The following is a 20089-nucleotide window of genomic DNA, read 5'->3' on the forward strand; positions in this document are numbered from 1 at the left end:
TCTTCTTCCTTTTGCATCTCATAACACCGTAGATATATATTTTCTGGCCTGATGATACAGTACTTTTGAAGATGCTGAACACCTTAATTTTTCCTTTTTGATATACGACACTTCCTCTTTAATCACAATGATTATATAGTCCTTTTCCTTTGAAGACAGACAAAATATTCACATCAAACCATACTAATGTCTTCTATTTCCAGAGCTAAGGTCAGATCAATATTATCTTCAATAATGAAGACATTTGGGGCTCTATAGAGTATGCCAGCTCGTGTACTTTTGTTCACACCGTTTCCTTATAGGTCTCCAAGCGACAAACCTCTTTTATTTGTTAACCTCTTATCCCTTATGTATTTCTTAAATATTCTTAATTTTTCCATGATTTTAGCTGCCAATCTTTTTTTACACACTATCTTTGCCTTCATAATTTCCTATTTTAAACCTACCTCCTGACTTCCTAAATTTGTCTATGCTTTACTGTATTGAATCTCTGTGCCTGTGGTGCTGGTTGCTGCTTTATCCGTAGGCTTCCTGAATTTTAAGAGGTTGCAGATAGGGCAGTCGTTGATTAAAAGAGTTAATTTCAAGGTATTATATGTCCACAATTTCAACACTTGATTTCTTTTTAAAAGAATTTCAAAATGTAAAATAGAAGCCAAGTGAACATCTTTTAATCTTGCCCACTCTCCTTATAAATAGTCTGAACCCAGGAGTTAATTTAAATAAACCATGTACATGTCTAGAGTTTAATCAATTGCTGGAAAACACTACATACAGTGAGAAGGTTCTTGTGTGATGTACATACACAAACACATTGATCTGTTCCATCAATTGATTAAATCCAAATTGAAGAATACTACTTGCATTTCTCCCATTAGCTTATTTGCATATCTTATCACATAGTCAGTGCAACAAGTTAAAGATAAATAAATTATTCACACAAAAAGTTATCTAAAAACATACCTGTCTGAATCTGGGCCGTTCTTGGTTATGATTAACTTAATTTTGCCAAGGCCGCCTACTGGGGCGCGATCAGAGCCTGTGGTGAACTGCAAGAATTGACGCTTTTGTTCCTCTGGAAGACTGTGGGTTATATCCCAGAAATCTCTTTAACGGTGTTCATGATGGAAGGAGAGTAGAGAAAAAAAAGTAAAATTAGGTTGAAAATGATCAATTTTCATTGCTGCCCAATATTTTGAAAGCTGATTTGCAGCAATACATTGTGACTCATGCCATTCTTTAGCTTACTTTGGAGCTCGCTATGAACCAGATTACTTTGGGGTAAAATTAAACAAACCAAGCAATACATTTTTAACCAAGTGCACACATTAAAATATTAAAATGTTAATTTTACTCAACAATTTTAATATTAAAATAAAACACAAATATGAAAAACAAAGATAGACACAAAATGCTGGAGTAACTCAGTGGGACAGGAAGCATCTCTGGAGAGAAGGAATGGGTGACATTTCGAGTCGAGATCCTTCTTCAGACGGATGTCAGTGGAGTAGATAAGGGAGCGTACAGATAAGGGGGCATATAGATAAGGGGCGTACAGATAAGGGGGCGTGCAGATAAGGGAGCGTGCAGATAAGGGAGCGTGCAGATAAGGGGGCGTGCAGATAAGGGGGCGTGCAGATAAGGGGGCGTGCAGATAAGGGGGCGTATAGATAAGAGCCGTACAGATAAGGGGGCGTGCAGATAGGGGGCGTACAGATAAGGGGGCGTATAGATAAGGGGCGTACAGATAAGGGGCGTGCAGATAGGGGGCGTACAGATAAGGGGGCCTACAGATAAGGGAGCGTGCAGATAAGGGAGCGTGCAGATAAGGGGCGTACAGATAAGGGAGTGTATAGATAAGGAAGTGTAGGGTGTGAAAACAGGACAAAGGGAATATGGATCATAGAAATATAGAAACAAAGAAAAATAGGTGCACGAGTAGGCCATTCGGCCCTTCGAGCCAACACCACCATTCAATATGATCATGGCTGATCATCTAAAATCAGTACCTTGTTCCTGCTTTTTCCCCATTTCCCTTGATTCCTTTAGCCAGAAGAGGTAAATCTAAATGTAAACCTCCACTGCCTTCTGTGGCAGAGAATTCCACAGATTCATAATTCTCTGGGTGAAAAAGTTTTTCCTCATCTCAGTCCTAAATGGCCTCCCCCTTATTCTTAAACTGTGGCCCCTGGTTTTGGAGTCCCCCAACATCGGGAACATTTTTCCTGCATCTAGCCTGGCCAATCCTTTAAGAATTTTATATGTTTCTATAAGATCTCCTCTCATCCTTCTAAATTCCAGTGAATACAAGCCCAGTCGACCCATTCTTTCATCATATGTCAGACTCGCCATCCTGGGAATTAACCTGGAGAACCTACGCTGCACTCCCTCAATAGCAATAATGTCCTTCCTCAAATTAGGAGACCAAAATCGCACACAATACTCCAGGTGCGGTCTCACTAGGTGCAACTGCAGTTGGACCTCCCTGCTCCTAAACTCAAATCCTCTCCCAATGCAGGTCAACATGCGAGTAGCTTTCTTCACTGCCTGCTGTACCTGCATGCTTACTTTCAAGGAAAATGTAGAATAAATCATTGTTAGATGGGAAAAGGTAACAACAAAGCAAACATCGATAAAATGTAGTTGGAGACAATAAGACTGGTCGGAGAACTGGGAGGTTAGAGAAGTCAATGTTCATACCACTGGGGTGTAAGCTGCCCAAGCGAAATATGAGGTGCTGTTCCTCCAATTTGCGCTGGACCTCACTATGACAATGGAGGAGGGCCAGGACAGAAAGGTCAGTGTGGGAATGGGAGGGGGAGTTAAATTGTTGAGCAACCAGGAGATCGGGTAAAGTTTAGGCGGACTGAGCGGAGGTGTTCAGCAAGGGTCTAGCCGATATACAGGAGTCCACTCCTGGAACAGTGCATACAGTAGATGAGGTTGGAGGAGGTGCAAGGGAACCTCTGCCTCACCTGAAAAGTCTATCATGGTCCCTGGACATAGTCGAGGGGGGAGCTATAGGGACAGTGTTGCATCTCCTGCGGTTGCAGGGAAAAGTACCTTGGGAGGGGATGGTTTGGGTGGGAAGGGACGAGTTGACCAGGGAGTTGCGGAGGGGACGGTCTCTGCGGAAAGCAGAAAGGGGTGGAGATGGGAAGATGTGGCCAGTAGTGGGATCCCGTTGGAGGTGGCAAAAATGTCAGAGGATTATGTGCTGTATGCGACGGCTGATGGGGTGCAAGGCAAGGACAAGGTGGACTCTATCCTTGTTATGAATGGGGGGAGGGGGAGCAAGAACGGAGCTGCTGGATATCGAGGAGACCCTAGTGAGGGCCTCATCAATAATGGAAGAGAGGAACCCCCATTCCCCAAAGAATGAGGACATCTCCGATGACCTGGTATGGAACACCTCATTTTGGGCACAGATGCAGCGTAGACAGAGGAATTGGTAGTATGGAATAGAGTCTTTACAGGAAGCAGGGTGGGAAGAAGTGTAGGAGAGTGGGGGTGGGGGGAGAGTGAGGGTGGGGTGAGAGTGAGGGTGGGAGAGTGAGGGTGGGGGGGGGCGAGTGAGGATGGGGGGGAGAGTGAGGGTGGGGGGGAGAGTGAGGGTGGGGGGGAGAGTGAGGGTGGGGGGGAGAGTGAGGGTGGGGGGGGAGAGTGAGGGTGGGGGGAGGGGGTCGGGGGGAGTGGGGGCAGGGGGAGGAGGGGGAGAATGGGGTGTGGGGAGGAAGGGGTGGGGGGAAGGAAGGGGTGGGGGGGAGGAAGGGGTGGGGGGAAGGAAGGGGTGGGGGGAAGGAAGGGGTGGGGGGAAGGAAGGGGTGGGGGAAGGAAGGGGTGGGGGAAGGAAGGGGTGGGGGAAGGAAGGGGTGGGGGAAGGAAGGGGTGGGGGAAGGAAGGGGTGGGGGAAGGAAGGGGTGGGGGAAGGAAGGGGTGGGGGAAGGAAGGGGTGGGGGAAGGAAGGGGTGGGGGAAGGAAGGGGTGGGGGAAGGAAGGGGTGGGGGAAGGAAGGGGTGGGGGAAGGAAGGGGTGAGGGAAGGGGGGCAGTGGGGGTGGGGAAGAGAGAGTGGGGGTGGGGAGGGGAGAGTGGGGGTGGGGAGGGGAGGGGAGAGTGGGGTGGGGAGAGTGGGAGTGGGGAGGGGAGAGTGGGGGTGGGGAGGGGAGAGTGGGGGTGGGGAGGGGAGAGTGGGGGTGGGGAGGGGAGAGTGGGGGTGGGGAGGGGAGAGTGGGGGTGGGGAGGGGAGAGTGGGGGTGGGGAGGGGAGAGTGGGGGTGGGGAGGGGAGAGTGGGGGTGGGGAGGGGAGAGTAGGGGTGGGGACTATCCCTGAACAGCTCATGTCCATCTAAGTGCATGGGCGGCGCGGACTTGGTGGGCCGAAAAGGCCTGTTTCCGCGCTGTATATATATGATATGATATGATATAAACTATCCCTCAGAATACTATCTACTAACTTTCCGACCTGCAAATTCCTCTCTAGCTTCCCACAGTGCCCTCGGATTTATCTGATCAGGCCCGGGAAATTTGTTCATCGTCAGGACCTTCAGCACTTCTGTGACCATAACACTGACTGCTCCCAAGCCACTTCCAGTGACTACTCCAAGATCTTCAGTCCTCCTGACTTTCTCCATGGTAAAAACAAAGGAGAAACATGACATCCTTGTTGCTCCAGTTACGCAGGAAAAATAAAACTTCATAGAAGTCAGGTTAGGAAGATGGTAGAAACAAATTGCATCAGAATGGAAGCATTACGTTTTCTTCTGTGTGCGTCCTACTCAACTCATCCGGAAATAAAACAAATACTAAAGCTGAATCTAAAAATGTTTTACGGCTTCATGATAAAGCAATTACATAATATCTTTAAAGACCTAGATTGTATTCAAGATGCATGCACTTCCACTGTATTTTAACCTGCTGCATTTCTTAACGGGTGATGTAGATATTGGATATGGGGAGTGCAAAGAATGCTGTAGATTGGTGAACACACAGAAAAGGCAGATACCTTACTATCCTAGATTCTTTTGTGAATCCTCCATCATACTCTGTGGCTTCTTCCAGTGCATGGAAATCCAGATTCTGGAATGCAATGAAATTATAAATAATAACTAGAATATAAGCTACCATTTCAATCTGCTGCAGGCAACAGAGGTAGAGCACTTGATATTGTTCCACTGGAACACCCAAATCAGAGTCAGAGCAGATCAACTAACAAGGAATAGTTGGGAGTGGGACGGACAGAATGACCAAGTGTTCTGATTAGAGGTAATTTCTTAGTTAAAGAGAAAAAAATGCATGGTCGCAAAATTGTGGACAATAACTGACGCTGATAATGAAGGGACAAGAGATATAAAAGTGCTAGTATTCCTCCAATTAGAGTCACAGCACAGCAGGAAAAACAGGAAAGGCAAAATTTAAGTCTGTTTATCTGAATGCATGCAGCATTTGTAAAAAGACCGGTAAATTAACAATACAAATAAAAATGAATGGGTACGATCTAATAGTCATGAAGGTTTGGTAAAGTGCAATTCTGGGAATTAAATATTCCTGGGTAATTAATGTGCAAGAGAAACAGGTAAAACAGAAAAGGTGAGGTGGCCCCGATTTAAAAAAATTGAATAAAGGCATTGGAGAAAAAAAAAATGAGTTTGGAAAATCAAAAAGTAGATTAATTTTGGGTCGTGCTAAGCAACATAATAGGGGTGTAGCTTTTAGGCTCCAAAACCAGAGTGATAATGTAAGGCATAGTATAAATTAGGAATTTGGAGGCAAATGTTACAAGGGGAATACAATAATTATGGGGAGATCTAAAATCAATGTACAATAATAGTATGAAGAACAAAACCAGTGAGTGCTTGAGAAATGCAATAAATAGATAAGCAGATCAGTATGTTAAAGAATGGACAAGGTAACAAGCTATTTTAGATCAAGTACTGTACAATGAAAAAGGGTTAATTAAAATATTTTTAATTCTCCCTGCATTCTCATCAACTCCCATAGCCAATTCTTGCTTCATATTCACTTTATTCAGATTTAAGGTACTGGTTTCAGACTAAATGATGTTGTGGGGCAAGTAGTAGAACCGCTGATTCTCAGCGCCAGAGATCCAAGTTCAATCCTGTCTTGGGTGCGGTCTGTGTGGCATTTGCACATTCTCCCTTTGACCCGCTGCGTTTCTTCCAGGTGCTTGGATTTCCTCCCATATCACAAAGGTGTGTAGGTCAGGAGATTAAGTGGCCAGTGTAAATTGTAAGTGAGTGAAAGAATCTGCGGGGTGGGGAGCAGAGGAGATAGGCTACGGGAGATAGGCAAACTACATCAAAAGTATAGCATAAATGAACAATGACTAACATTTAAAATACCTTTAAGGTATAAACGCACAACTGGTAAACTTGTCCATGCATGGTTAACAAGAAGCTAAATTAAAGACAAAATTAAACACAAGGAAAAGGCTTATAATGTTGCCAAAGAGTAGTAAGCCAAAAAATAATAATTAGAAGTGAGCAAAAGAAAACCAAGGCATTGAATAGGTAAAATAAAATAGAATATTAGGATAGGCAAACAAAAAACATAAAAGTAGTCTGTAAAATATTTAATTAATAAGCATAAAAGAGATGAACTAATGTTAATGTGGCCACATTTCAAACTGACACTGAAGAAATTATATTGAGGAAGTAAACACATATTTTGTGTCTATCTTCATCTAAGAAGGAAAACCTCCCAGAAAAAAAGATCTGGAGAGAATGAGGAATTGAACACAATTAGCATGAGTAAATAACCAATGTTGAGATTGAAAGCTAATAAATCCACAAGTCCAGATTATCCACATCCCAAGGTTTTGAAAGGTGCACCGTCCAGAGATACTGGATCCATTGGTTGTCATGTTCTGAAATTCTGTAGATTCTGGAATGATTCCCACAGATTGAAATTTAACAAATGCAGCTTTACTATTGGGCAAAATAAGGGAGGGAGAAAACAGGGAACTAAAGACTAGATCATATAACACCAGTAGTTGGAAAATGCTGGAATCTAATATTAAGAATTTGTTTACAATTTATTAACAAGGCCCCCAAAAAACAGTAATAGGATTGGGCAGAGTCAGCATGGATTCATGAAAAGGAAAATCTGTATAACAAATTTCTTACACGTTTTAGAAGATTGACACAGAGAGACTTTGAAGGAGACAGATATGCTATATGAATTGATGAATATATAGGATTTGGAATTTAATGTGGAAAAATTAGATCTTTGGTAGAATAAAATAGTTAAAAAAGAAATTTAAATATTAAATTGTGTTGGTGGTCACTGAAACCATTGTGGACTTTTACAGATATCATTGAACATTAACATGCAGGAAGAGTGAGTAACTAGGAAGGCAAATGGAATGTTGGCCTTACTGCAAAAGGATTTGAGTACAGGAATTAAGACATCCTACTGAAATAAAAAGGGGCCCTGGTGAGACTGAACTTATATCAATTGTGTACAGGTCTGGTTTCCCAATGGAAGGAAATACTTGCAATGCTTTAGGTTCTCCAGATTCATTTTTGAGGTGGGTGGTTCTTTCATATGAGAAATTAAACAGAGTGTGACTACTCCTGAGTTCAGAAGAATGAGAGGTAATTAATTGAAATGTACTAATTTTTTGTATGTTAAAAGGCAGTTATAAGGATGATGTTTCTGGCTGGAATGTCGAGAAGCTGGAGTGACCTTCTCAAAATAAAAACATGTCTATTCAGAACTGAGGAACATGTTTTACCCATAGAGTACAGTGGTTAAACTTTGGAATTCCCGACTTTAACTGGGTTGGGGAAGCTCAGTCACTGAATAAATTCACAGTAGAGTTTGACAGATTTTTGGACATCAAGGGTTGCAGCATTATGTAAGAAAGTGGTATCAGGCTGATGGTCAAAAATGATTTCACTGAATGGTGAAACAAGCTAGAGGGGCTAAATGACCTACTCATGCTTCTATTTTTTATGCTCTTCAGATACATTTTCTACAAGGTGTAAGAAAGGGTATTAAGCCGGACGTGAGATTGACTGAGAAAAGGGGAGAAATCAAACACCAAGAAATAAATTTTTGAAAGTGTTTTGAAAGCAAGAAGGAAAGGCAATAATGGTTTGGGGAAACATCCACCAAAAAAACATTGACTTGAGAAAGAAATCAGTATAGAGCACTGGAGAGCAGAAGTTTGAGGCTAGGTTATAATGCTGAGGATAACAGTTGAGTTAGAATGAAGTGAAAAAAATTGAAGAATTAAGACAAGGATATAGATCTTAGAATAAGTTTAAGAACAATAAACCCATGCAATCTGAAATGAGAGAAAATTGGCATTTTGTAAGAAGAGCAGAGGTGGTAATTGTCCTGATTAAATGAAGACTATAGTGTTCGATTAGGACATAGAACTGGAGAGTTAGGTGGACAGTATGGCAAAGGCATTTGGTACGCTTGCCTTCATTGGTAAGGGTATCGCGTACAAAAGTTGGGACATCATGGTGCAGCTGTGCAAGTCGTTGGTTAGACCATACTTGGAATACTGTGAGCAGTTCTGATCACCTAACTATAGGAAGGAAGTTATTAATTTGAAGATTGCCCAAAAGAGATTCACCTGGATGTTACCTGGTCTTGTAGACTTAACTTACAGGAAAAGATTTCTTCTTTGGAGTGTAGAAAGCTGAGGGATGACCATATTGGATAAGGTAAACACTCACAATCTTTTTCGCAGGGTAGAAGATTCAAACATTAGATGGCATAGGATTAAGCTGAGAGGTGAGAGATTTTAAAGGGACTTTACAGGCAACTTTCTCATTTGGAGGTTAGTCATATCTAGACTGAACTGCCAAAGGAAACGATGGAGGCGGATAGAATTATGACCTTTAAAAGATGTTTGAACAGATTTATGACTAAGAAGAATTTAGCCATATGTGCCAAATGCAGGCAAATAGGACTAGTCCAATATGCCACATTGGACAAATGGCCTGTTTCTGTTCTGTACAGCTCTATGACAAATCTAAAACTAGAATTTGACTTGCTCAATCTCGTCAAAATGGAATGTTTGATTTTAGTCAAACTGTCACAATCTTTTCTGCTAAAGTACACAGGGGGATAAGGCTGACATTTGGCAAATCACCTTCTTAGCCAGTCACTTGAGGGTGATTTGCTTCCATCCTGGTTTTGTGGATTGTGAAGTGGCTAATAAGGCCAATGTAGGGAGCACATATTCTTCTGCGGGTAGGGGAAGAGGAGGATGATAAGGTGAGTGGATGAGCTTCAGTTGATGTGCTCCCTTCGGCACATGCAGGACTTTTGTGTGTTCCTAACACATGACCTTGAGGTTCTCAATACCATCCCAAATTCTCCTTCTCCACTTTGAGCAGTCAAGGGCCAGAGGCACCAAGTCAGAAGGAAGTTTGCATTTCTTCAAGAATGCTTTGAGGATATCATTGTACACACAGAGCTCATATCAGAGTATCTATTTCACGAAACTGGTGTTGGCCTTGCAACCGATGTGGCCCACCCAATGCATCCACTGTAGCTTTAATCCTGAGGATATTATTCTGAGAAAGGATGAGGGCATTGCTGCCCTTACTCTTTTGGAGAATTTAATGGATTTTGTGAAGACAGCATTGGTGATATTTTTCCAATGTCTTAAGATGGTGCTATGGTTGTCTTCAGAAGTATCTAGTAGGATATGTATCAGTGCTGGTCCATGTATTGAACTTCAAATCCCCTTTTTGATTATATTTTTGGATACATCAAAGGCATTGAAATTGGTGGTGTATTTCATCAACATCTGCCTTTGCTAAGAGTAGGCTCCCGATGTGGACCATATTTTCCTGGTCTTAAAGCCAAACACATTGTGTTAACAACATACTATGTCACTAGTTTCACCAGATAACATAAAAAAAAATTCAACTGTTGATATACAACAATTCATTAATCCCGATTTAGAATAATCTAAACAGTACTTACTTTGCTGCCACAGATTAGCTGTTCAATTTCTTCTGGTCTGAAAAGGTATTTCAAGGGGGACTCATTTGTAACCATATGGAAACCCCGATTGAATGCTCTGAATTGTTTTTCCACTGACTGGTTCAGAATATAATTTGTATATAGTTGAACAAATTCCTGCATGAGAGAAATTAAATCAGACAGTTAATGTTTGAAATATAACACAACACATACACTTGGCGAGAATAAATACTCTTACGTGCAAAGTAAACATTGGAGAAAGTATGAACATTTACACGGTCAACTTTTAGATTAAACTCCATTCAAGTGGATATTAAATAGTTCTTGAAGGTCAAGGAACTATCAATTTTCTGCCTCAAATTTATTCTTCAAAAAAATCCAACTGCTTTATTGCTGCTGCTTGCCAATTTGAATTGACCATGTTTGTTCACAAAAATAGTGAGTACATAGTAAAACATTAATTGGAGGCAATTTTGTTTCCATTTTATTTCAGATACTTTGTTGTAGATGATATAGAGCAAATGTACACATTCAATGCATGTCTAATTATTGAACATGCATTTGGTCGGCTAGAACCAAAGGAACTCCAGACTACATCCATCCATGTGCAAATGTATTTGGGAATCCATCGATTTTACTCCTGAAGCACTACTTTGCAGTTACACTTTCATGATGCAAAGAGCTGAAATCAAATTATTGAAACAAAAACAACTGATGGCTTCAATTGGCAGAAGTTAGAAATTGTTTCTTATTACCCTATGTCTGCCAGCATTTTTCAATATTTTATTTCACTCAGCCAATACCTTTCAAACAAGTTGTGGAGTAATGTGCAAGATAACGTAGACATAACTTACACATCGGCACTGTGTCTCCACTTTCTGACTGTAGGCTTTTTAAAAATAATAGGAACCAACCTTATCTCATATGCTTAGACATGCTTTGGAACACAACATGATAACTGCTTCATTCTATGCATCTTAATGACTATATATTTGACAATTAAGATCAAAGTGATGCTAACTTTCTTATTCTGGTTTGTTACTGGAATGTCTTCGCTGCTTTCTTTTAGGTTATGAGTTATTGGCACTCCGAATAAATCATTGTACGATACTTCAAAAGTGATCATCATATCTTCTTCGACATTCCCTTCATATTCCAGGACATTTTTTAAGCTTCGATATAGTACCTGCAAAGAATTAGTTTCATATAATCAATATGTATAATATATCAAAAATAGTCCCTCAAATACAATCTGTATGTATGTTAGTCTAATTCTATCCAATCCCATAATCAGTATAAATTGTTGAAGATTAATAATTTCATTCTAACCTCTGAAATGTATATGTTATTTGCTGAATCGAATAGGTATGTATTTTTTTATAATTATGACCCAAAAGTGCATTTGCATGCTTCACTTAGATTTTAAATAGCCACAAAATGCTGGAGTAACTCAACGTCTCTGGAGAGAGGGAATGGGTGACATTTTGGGTCGAGACCCTTCTTCAGGCTTAGATTTTAAATGGTTAACTTCATTTAAGGTCAAGGTCATAAGTGATCAGAGCAGAATTAGGCCATTCGGCCCATCTAGTCCATTCCGCCATTCAATCATGACTGATCTATGTCGCCCTCCAAACCCTATTCTCCTGCCTTCTCCCTATAACCCCTGACACCCGTACTAATTTAAGTTAACTTGAAGCTTCATTTTACTTATAGGTATTCCAAAAAAATCTTCCGCTCAACTCATTTTCCACCTCGTTCAATAATTTGGACATTGATACGGGTTGTCTAATAGACCAATGTAATCGACCCTGGCCATGTCCTCAGTCAAAGTTTCTATAAGGATTGCAAGATCACACTCAGGAACAAACATCTGACCAGTTTTCCCTTTATGACTTAAACATAATAAAATTTTCCCTTTATGACTTAAACATAATAAAATTTGTCTCATGCTGACCAACTCAGCACGAACTAGACCAGTGTTTCTCAACCTTTTTACCCTTGTGGAACCCTTGAAATAATTTTCATGTCACAGGGAACCCCTACATTAAAAATTGTCACGTACAGCTCCTGTCCACTGAACACTAAAGGCCGTTTCACACTGGCGCCGTATAGATGTCGCTAAATATATTCCCCATGATTATTATACTTTTAAATGACATAACAGGTTGAATCCTTTATTATAATACACAAGAATTTTCCAAGAATATGCCGTACGTGTATAATAAAATTACGAATATGAAATTAAACACAAAAATCACTCAAAAATGCATTTACATATGATTAGCAACTAACCAACATATGACCACTAATTGCAGTAATTTAGAGCATTATGTCATCTTGCTTATTGAAGTACATATTGAAGTACTTGTTGAAGTAAATTCGCACATAAATTGATAATCAGCCCAAAAAGGTGGCAACTGGCTTTTCTGCTGTGTTTTATATTTTAACCACGTCTTAATTAATTAATATAATTATATAATCTTGCACTCAAATTTAATATTTACTCGTTACAGTTGCACCACTGATTTTCTGGCACTCTTGGTTCCAGAAAATCAGAAAATGGTTTATCCATTTTACCTGACCAAAGGAGGTCACGGTCTCCGATAGGGGTACAAATGTACCGGAACAGTCCACCTAGGCTGCTGGGGGGGGGGGGCGAGATACCGGCCTGCAAAGCCGGCTAAGGAAGTCGGCTATGGGGTGGAGTTGGAGAGCTGGGCTGAAGTTCCAGAGCCCCGGCCGCAGGTTGCAAATTCAACCCACCGATCGGTTATGGAAGTCCCGATAAGGTCGAGATTGGCTGCCTTGCCCAGCCTAGGTGCCACATTTTTGGGGAGACATCCAGGGCGCGGGGGATTTCTCGCGGAACCCCTAGCGACCTCCAGCGGAACCCTAGTGTTTCGGAGAACCACGGTTGAGAAACGCTGAACTGGACACTTTCACAATTGCTATGGTAGTTCATCAAGTCACTTTAAGAAATGTATGATATTCCTAATAAGTGATATTGTTCAACAGCTCAAGCTCTGCAAATAACACATTTACAAAGTTTTACTGAATACTTCTATGGATTGTGGCCCCTTTTAACAATTAACCTATCTTTTTTTGATAACTTCCAGTCAATTTCTGTGAAGTTGGCCATAACCCGCCTTCTAATTTGTAAAATGTCTCTATCATAAATATTATGGAAACGTATATATTAGATACTAGACCAGGTGGACCCGTTGGGTCCAAACCTCTCCTGCATTGGTGCAGCACCCCCTCCCCCTCTTCACCCCTCCCCCTCACCCCTCCCCCTCCCCCTCACCCCTCCCCCTCACCCCTCCCCCTCAACCCTCCCCATCCCCTTCACCCCTCCCTCACCAGCCACTCCCCCATCCCGTTCACCCCTCCCCCCTCACACAAACACATACACACAAACAAACCGAGAATTTTAGTAATAGACTAGCGAAGAGGGCCCGTTGGGCCCATTCCCACACCCCCCATTCTCTCCTCCCCCAACCCCAATCTTACTCTCCCCACACCCCCCCTTTCCCCACGACCTCCCCTTTTCCCAGTACCCCTATCTCCCCCACCACCAAGCCCCCTCCGGACGACCCCTGTTGTCCCCCTCCCCAGTCCCCATTCTCAGACCCCGCCACCATTCTCTCTCCCCCAGACACACTCTTACTCTCCCCCACCCCCCCTTTCCCCAGCACACCCCTTTCCCCTACTCTCTCTTGCCCCCAGCACCAACAGGTCCGGGGGGGGGGGGGGGGGGGGGGGGGAGCGCATCAGTGAAAGGTCGGGGGGGGAGGGGGGAGCGCATTAGTGAAAGGTCCGGGGGTGGGTGGTTGGGGGCGCGGGGGAGCGCATCAGTGAAAGGTTCAGGGGGGGGGGAGAGCATCAGTGAAAGGTCCTGGGGGGGGGGGGGGGGGATAGCGGGGAGAGGATCTCCCGGGTGTGGGAGAGAGGAGAGAAGCAAGGGGAGAGAGGCCACGCTGAAAGCCTTCAATAAATCAGTAGGAGGGGGGTGGCATGGGCATTTTGACGTCACACGCTGAAGGCCATGGAAAAAACGTCTGGAATTTTTTATATTTTACTAAAACCTTTGTAACTTTAAAAATATACGTCCGAATCCAATAAAAACATCATTTTCCACCAGCGTTCAGCGTCGTGATTAAGGCGGTGCAAAAATCGTGGCGCTACGGTTCACCGTTTTTGCCGAAAATCAGCCGAAAAAATGAGAGAATTTGTTTTTGACTTTTAAACCTCTGTAACTTAAAAACTATACGACCAAATTAACTAAAAATATCATTTTCGGCAAGCGTCCAGCGGTGTGATTAAGGCGGTGCAAAACTTGTGGCGCTACGCCTCACCGTTTTGCAGAAATCAGCCGAAATCACTGTTACAAATATACATACAAGTCAGAGTTTTAGTAAGATACTAGAACAAGTGTGCCCGTTCAAAGCGGGCCCGTTGGGCCCGTCCCCACACCCCCCATTCTCTCCTCCCCCAGCCCCACTCTTACTCTCCAAGTGTGCCCGTTGGGCCCGTCCTCCTGATCTGTGTATGTCAAGTGACCACTATAACCCTCTTTTTTTTTTTTTTCCTAATCAGATGTGCAGCACTTTGGTCAACATGGGTTGTTTTTAAATGTGCTATACAAATATAATTGACTTGACTTGACTTGACTTGCAATAACAAAACAATCAGTGCTTTTCTGGAAACTTTTCGAAACAATGTAGCCGTCACAAGCTGAAAACTAAATCCTTTTCTGGAAACTTTTCGAAACAATGTAGCCGTCACAAGCTGAAAACTAAATCTGCACCGCAGCGCCCCCCTGAAAAAGGGGGGGGCAGCGCTTTAAAACCTCTGTAACTTAAAAAACACGCGACCAAATTAAATGAAAATATCACGGCCGAGCGAGCGCGAGATTGGCGATTGAGGCGGTGCGAACACCGTCGTGCTAGGGTCCGCCGTTTTGCTGCAATCGCTGTTACGAATATATCAGGCCAAACCACAAAAAAAAATATACACAAGATCTGAGTTTTAGTATTATACTAGAACAAGTGTGCCCGTTGGAAGCGGGCCCTTTGGGCCCGTCCCCACTCCCCCCATTCTCTCCTCCCCCAGCCCTACTCTTACCCGTTTTGTGATGACAGATGTTGCGGTATTTGTTGAGGGGGGAGAGAGTGAGTTGGGAGGGGGGGGTGGTTTGCGGGGAGATGTTCTCCCGGTTTTTGGAGAGAGGAGAGAAGCAAGGGGAGAGAGGAGAGGTGTGCCGGTGATCGCGGGCTTGCTCCGCTAACGGCGTCCATTGTTTTTGTGCGTGTGGGGATATTCCGCGCATGCGTGTTGAGTACTGAGTGTGGAGATTCCGCGCATGCGTACTGAGCACTGCCGGACCGCAGCGCCCCCCCTCTGTCAAAACTTCGATAAATGAGGGGGGGCAGCGCCTTTAGACCTCTGTAACTTAAATAATACGCGTCCGAATTAAATAAAAACATCATTTTCCAGCAGCGAACCGCATGCTGATTAATGCGGTTTAAAAATCGTGGCGCTACGGCTCACCGTTTTTCCGGAATTTCCTTCAGCCGACATCAGTGGAATATATATACAAAAACGGTACAAGATCTGAGTTTTAGTAGTATATAGACTAGAACAAGTGTGCCCGTTCAAAGCGGGCCCGTTGGGCCCGACCCCACACCCCCCATTCTCTCCTCCCCCAGCCCCACTCTTACTCTCCAAGTGTGCCCGTTGGGCCCGTCCTCCTGATCTGTGTCTGTCAAGTGACCACTATAACTGTCTTTTTTTTTTTCTTCCTAATCAGATGTGCAGCACTTTGGTCAACGTGGGTTGTTTTTAAATGTGCTATACAAATAAAACTGACTTGACTTGACTTGACTTGACTTGCAATAACAAAAAAGACTACTTGGAAACTTTTCGAAACAATGTAGCCGTCACAAGCTGAAGACTGAATCTGCACCGCAGCGCCCCCCTGAAAAGGGGGGGGGGGGGGCAGCGCTTTAAAACCTCTGTAACGTAAAAAATACGCGACCAAAGTAAATGAAAATATCACGGCCGATCGTTCGGGAGGTTGGCGATTAAGGCGGTGCGAAATATAATTGACTTGACTTGACTTGACTTGCAATAACAAAACAATCAGTGCTTTTCTGGAAGCTTTTCGAAACAATGTAGCCGTCACAAGCTGAAAACTAAATCCTTTTCTGGAAACTTTTCGAAACAAATGTAGCCTTCACAAGCCACAAGCTGAAAACTAAATCTGCACCGCAGCGCCCCCCTGAAAAAGGGGGGGGCAGCGCTTTAAAACCTCTGTAACTTAAAAAACACGCGACCAAATTAAATGAAAATATCACGGCCGAGCAAGCGCGAGATTGGCGATTGAGGCGGTGCGAAAACCGTCGCGCTACGGTCCGCCGTTTTGCTGCAATCGCTGTTACGTATAAATATACGATATATTCAGGTCAAACCCAAAACGTACAAAAATCGTAGCGCTTTGGTGTACCGTCTTGGAGGAGTAGGGTTTGTAAGTTAAACTTCGGAATCTTCCGTACATACACACATACATACGAACGCAGAGTTTTAGTATTATATTAGACAAAGTGGGCCCGTTGGGCCCATTCCCCACTCCCCCATTCTCTCGTCCCCCATCCCCACTCTTACTCTCCCCACACTCTCCCCTTTGGCCCGTCCATTGTATCCGGGAGGGGGTGAGGGAGTGAAGGGGGGAGGGAGGGAGAGGGAGGTTTGGGGGAGGGAGGTGTGGAGTGATCGAGGGGGAGGGAGTGGTGGAGGGAGGGATGTGTTGAGGATGGAGGGTGGAGGGAGGGGGGGAGGGTGATGAGAGATGGGGTGGTATTTGTGGAGGGAGGGAGGGGGGGGGAGAGAGGGATGGGGGAGAGGGGAGGGATATGGACCTCCCCTTTTCCCAGTACCCCTCTTTCCCCCACCACCAATTCCCCTCCGCACTACCCCTGTTGTCCCATTCCCCATTCTCATCCCCCCCCCCCCCATTTTCTCTCCCCCAGACACACTCTTAGCATCAGTTAAAGGCCCGGGGGGGGGGGGGGGGGTGCGGGTGATCGGATCAGTGAAAAGTCCGGTGGGGGGGGGCTTCGGGAGATCGCATCATTCAAAGGCCCGGGGGGGGGGGGGGGGATAGCGGGGAGATGTTCTCCCGGGTGTGGGAGAGAGGAGAGAAGCAAGGGGAGAGAGGAGAGGTGAGCCGGTGATCGCGGGCTGGCGCCGCTAACGGCGTCCATTGTTTTGGTGCGAGTGAGGAGATGCCGCGCATGCGTGCTGAGTACAGAGTGAGGAGATTCCGCGCATGCGTACTGAGCACTGCCGCACCGCAGCGCCCCCCTTCTGTCAAAACTTCGATAAATGAGGGGGGGCAGCACTTTTAAACCTCTGTAACTTAAACAATATGCGTCCGAATTAAATAAAAATATCATTTTCCAGCAGCGAACCACGTGCTGATTAAGGCGGTACAAAAATCGTGGCGCTACGGTTCACCGTTTTGCCGGAATTGCCGTATTCAGCCGACATCAGTGGAATATATATATATACATACAAGATCTGAGTTTTAATAGTATACTAGACCAAGTGTGCCCGTTCAATGCGGGCCCGTTGGGCCCGTCCCCACACCCCCCATTCTCTCCTCCCCCAGCCCCACTCTTACCCGTTTGGTGATGACAGATGTTGCGGTATTTGTGGAGGGGGGAGAGAGTGAGGGGGGAGGGGGGGGGGGATAGCGGGGAGATGTTCTCCCGGGTGTGGGAGAGAGGAGAGAAGCAAAGGGAGAGAGGAGAGGTGAGCCGGTGATCGCGGGCTGGCGCCGCTAACGGCGTCCATTGTTTTGGTGCGAGTGAGGAGATGCCGCGCATGCGTGTTGAGTACTGAGTGAGGAGATTCCGCGCATGCGTACTGAGCACTGCCGGACCGCAGCGCCCCCCTTCTGTCAAAACTTCGATAAATGAGGGGGGGCAGCACCTTTAGACCTCTGTAACTTAAAAAATATGAGTCCGAATTAAATAAAAATATCATTTTCCAGCAGCGAACCGCATGCTGATTAAGGCGGTTCAAAAATCGTGGCGCTACGGTTCACCGTTTTGCCGGAATTGCCTTCAGCCGACATCAGTGGAATATATATACAAACATCGCTTCAAGATCTGAGTTTTAGTAGATAGATAGATAGATAGATAGATAGATAGATAGATAGATAGATAGATAGATAGATAGATAGATAGATAGATAGATAGATAGATAGATAGATAGATAGATAGATAGATAGATAGATAGATAGATAGATAGAAGATAGATATAGATAGATGATATAAGAAGATAGATAGAAGATAGATAGAGATAGATAGATTATAAATTATAGATTATAATTCTGACTGAGGACATGGCTAGGCTTGATTAGAAAGCTGATGCTGTTGGTCCATTATGCAGCCTGTGTCCAAATTACTGGAAGAGATGTGTTGAGAGGATTGTTTTAGAATACCTAAATTCCCATGATGAAGGAAGTTTCAAGTTAACTTGAAAGCAGGCACTTTAACCCACTAAATACATGCAAATCATCAACCATCCATTTACACCAATCCTACATTAATCCTATTTTATTCTTCCCACAATTTTATCAACTCCCCTGATTTTACCATTTACAGTTCCCTCCATAATGTTTGGGACAAAGACCCATCATTTATTTATTTGCATCTGTACTCCACAATTTGAGATTTATAATAGAAAAAAATCACATGTGGTTAAAGTGCACATTGTCAGATTTTAATAAAGGCCATTTTTATACATTTTGGTTTCACCATGTAGAAATTACAGCAGTGTTTATACATAGTCCCCCTGTTTTAGGGCACCATAATGTTTGGGACACAGCAATGTCATGTAAATGAAAGTCATGTTTAGTATTTTGCTGCATATCCTTTGCATGCAATGACTGCTTGAAGTCGGTGATCCATGGACATCACCTGAGGGTCTTCTCTGTTGATGCTCTGCCAGATCTGTATTGCAGCCATCTTTAGCTTATGCTTGTTTTGGGGGCAAGTCTCCTTCAGTTTTCTCTTCAGCATATAAAAGGCATGCTCAATTGGGTTCAGATTGGGTGATTGACCTGGCCACACAGGAACTGACCATTTTTTAGCTTGGAAAAACTCCTTTGTTGCTTTAGCAGTATGTTTGGGATCATTGTCTTGCTGTAGAATGAACCACCAACCGATGAGTTTTGAGGCATTTGTTTGAACTTGAGCAGATAGGATGTGTCTATACACTTCAGAATTCATTATGCTACTACCATTAACAGTTGTAACATCAATGAAGATAAGTGAGCCAGTACCTACAGCAGCCATACATGCCCAGGCCATAACACCCCCACTACCATGTTTCACAGTGGTATGCTTTGGATCTTGGGCAGTTCCTTCTCTCCTCTATACTTTGCTCTTGCCATCACTCTGATAATCACTAAGTTAATCTTTGTCTCATCTGTCCACAAGACCTTTTTCCAGAACTGTGGTTGCTCTTTTAAGTACTCCTTGGCAAACTGTAACCTGGCCATCCTATTTTGGTGGCTTACCAGTGGTTTGCATCTTGCAGTGTAACCTCTGTATTTCTGTTCATGAAGTCTTCTGCTGATAGTGGTCATTGACAAATCCACACCTGACTCCTGAAGAGTGTTTCCAATCTGTCAGACAGGTGTTTGGGGATTTTTCTTTATTATAGAGAGAAATCTTCTGTCATCAACTGTGGAGGTCTTCCTTGGTCTGCCAGTCCCTTTGCGATTAGTTAGCTCACCAGTGCTCTCTTTCTTCTTAATGATGTTCCAAACAGTTGATTTTGGTAAGCCTAAGGGTTGGGTGATGTCTCTAACAATTTTATTCTTGTTTCTCAGTCTAATAATGGCTTCTTTGACTTTCATTGGCACAACCATGGTCCTTATGTTGATAAACAGCAATAAAAGTTTCCAAAGGTGATGGAAAGACTGGAGGAAAAACTAGGTGCTAATTGCCTCCTTAATAAGACACCTGAGCAAATACAAACACCTGTGAAGGGGTGTGTCCCGAACATTATGGTGCCCTGAAATGAGGGGTCTATGTATAAACACAGCTG

At 43.7% G+C, this 20089-nt stretch overlaps 1 protein-coding gene across 3 annotated transcripts in view; it reads right to left on the reverse strand.

Annotated features, from left to right (window-relative positions):
- The window catches only part of LOC144593365 (ubiquitin-protein ligase E3A-like), a 33859-nt gene that overhangs the window by 1552 nt on the left and 12218 nt on the right, over nt 1–20089 (reverse strand). For all 3 annotated transcript variants that reach the window (XM_078398826.1, XM_078398836.1, XM_078398846.1), the window contains 4 exons: nt 10992–11156; nt 9971–10126; nt 5004–5077; nt 964–1107 (listed from right to left, as the gene is read on the reverse strand). In XM_078398826.1, coding sequence (XP_078254952.1) covers nt 964–1107; nt 5004–5077; nt 9971–10126; nt 10992–11156 — 539 coding nt within the window. The remainder of the gene's footprint in view (nt 1–963; nt 1108–5003; nt 5078–9970; nt 10127–10991; nt 11157–20089) is intronic.

This window comes from Rhinoraja longicauda, chromosome 1 (assembly GCF_053455715.1).
Source record: "Rhinoraja longicauda isolate Sanriku21f chromosome 1, sRhiLon1.1, whole genome shotgun sequence".
NCBI classification, from domain to species: Eukaryota; Metazoa; Chordata; class Chondrichthyes; order Rajiformes; family Arhynchobatidae; genus Rhinoraja; species Rhinoraja longicauda.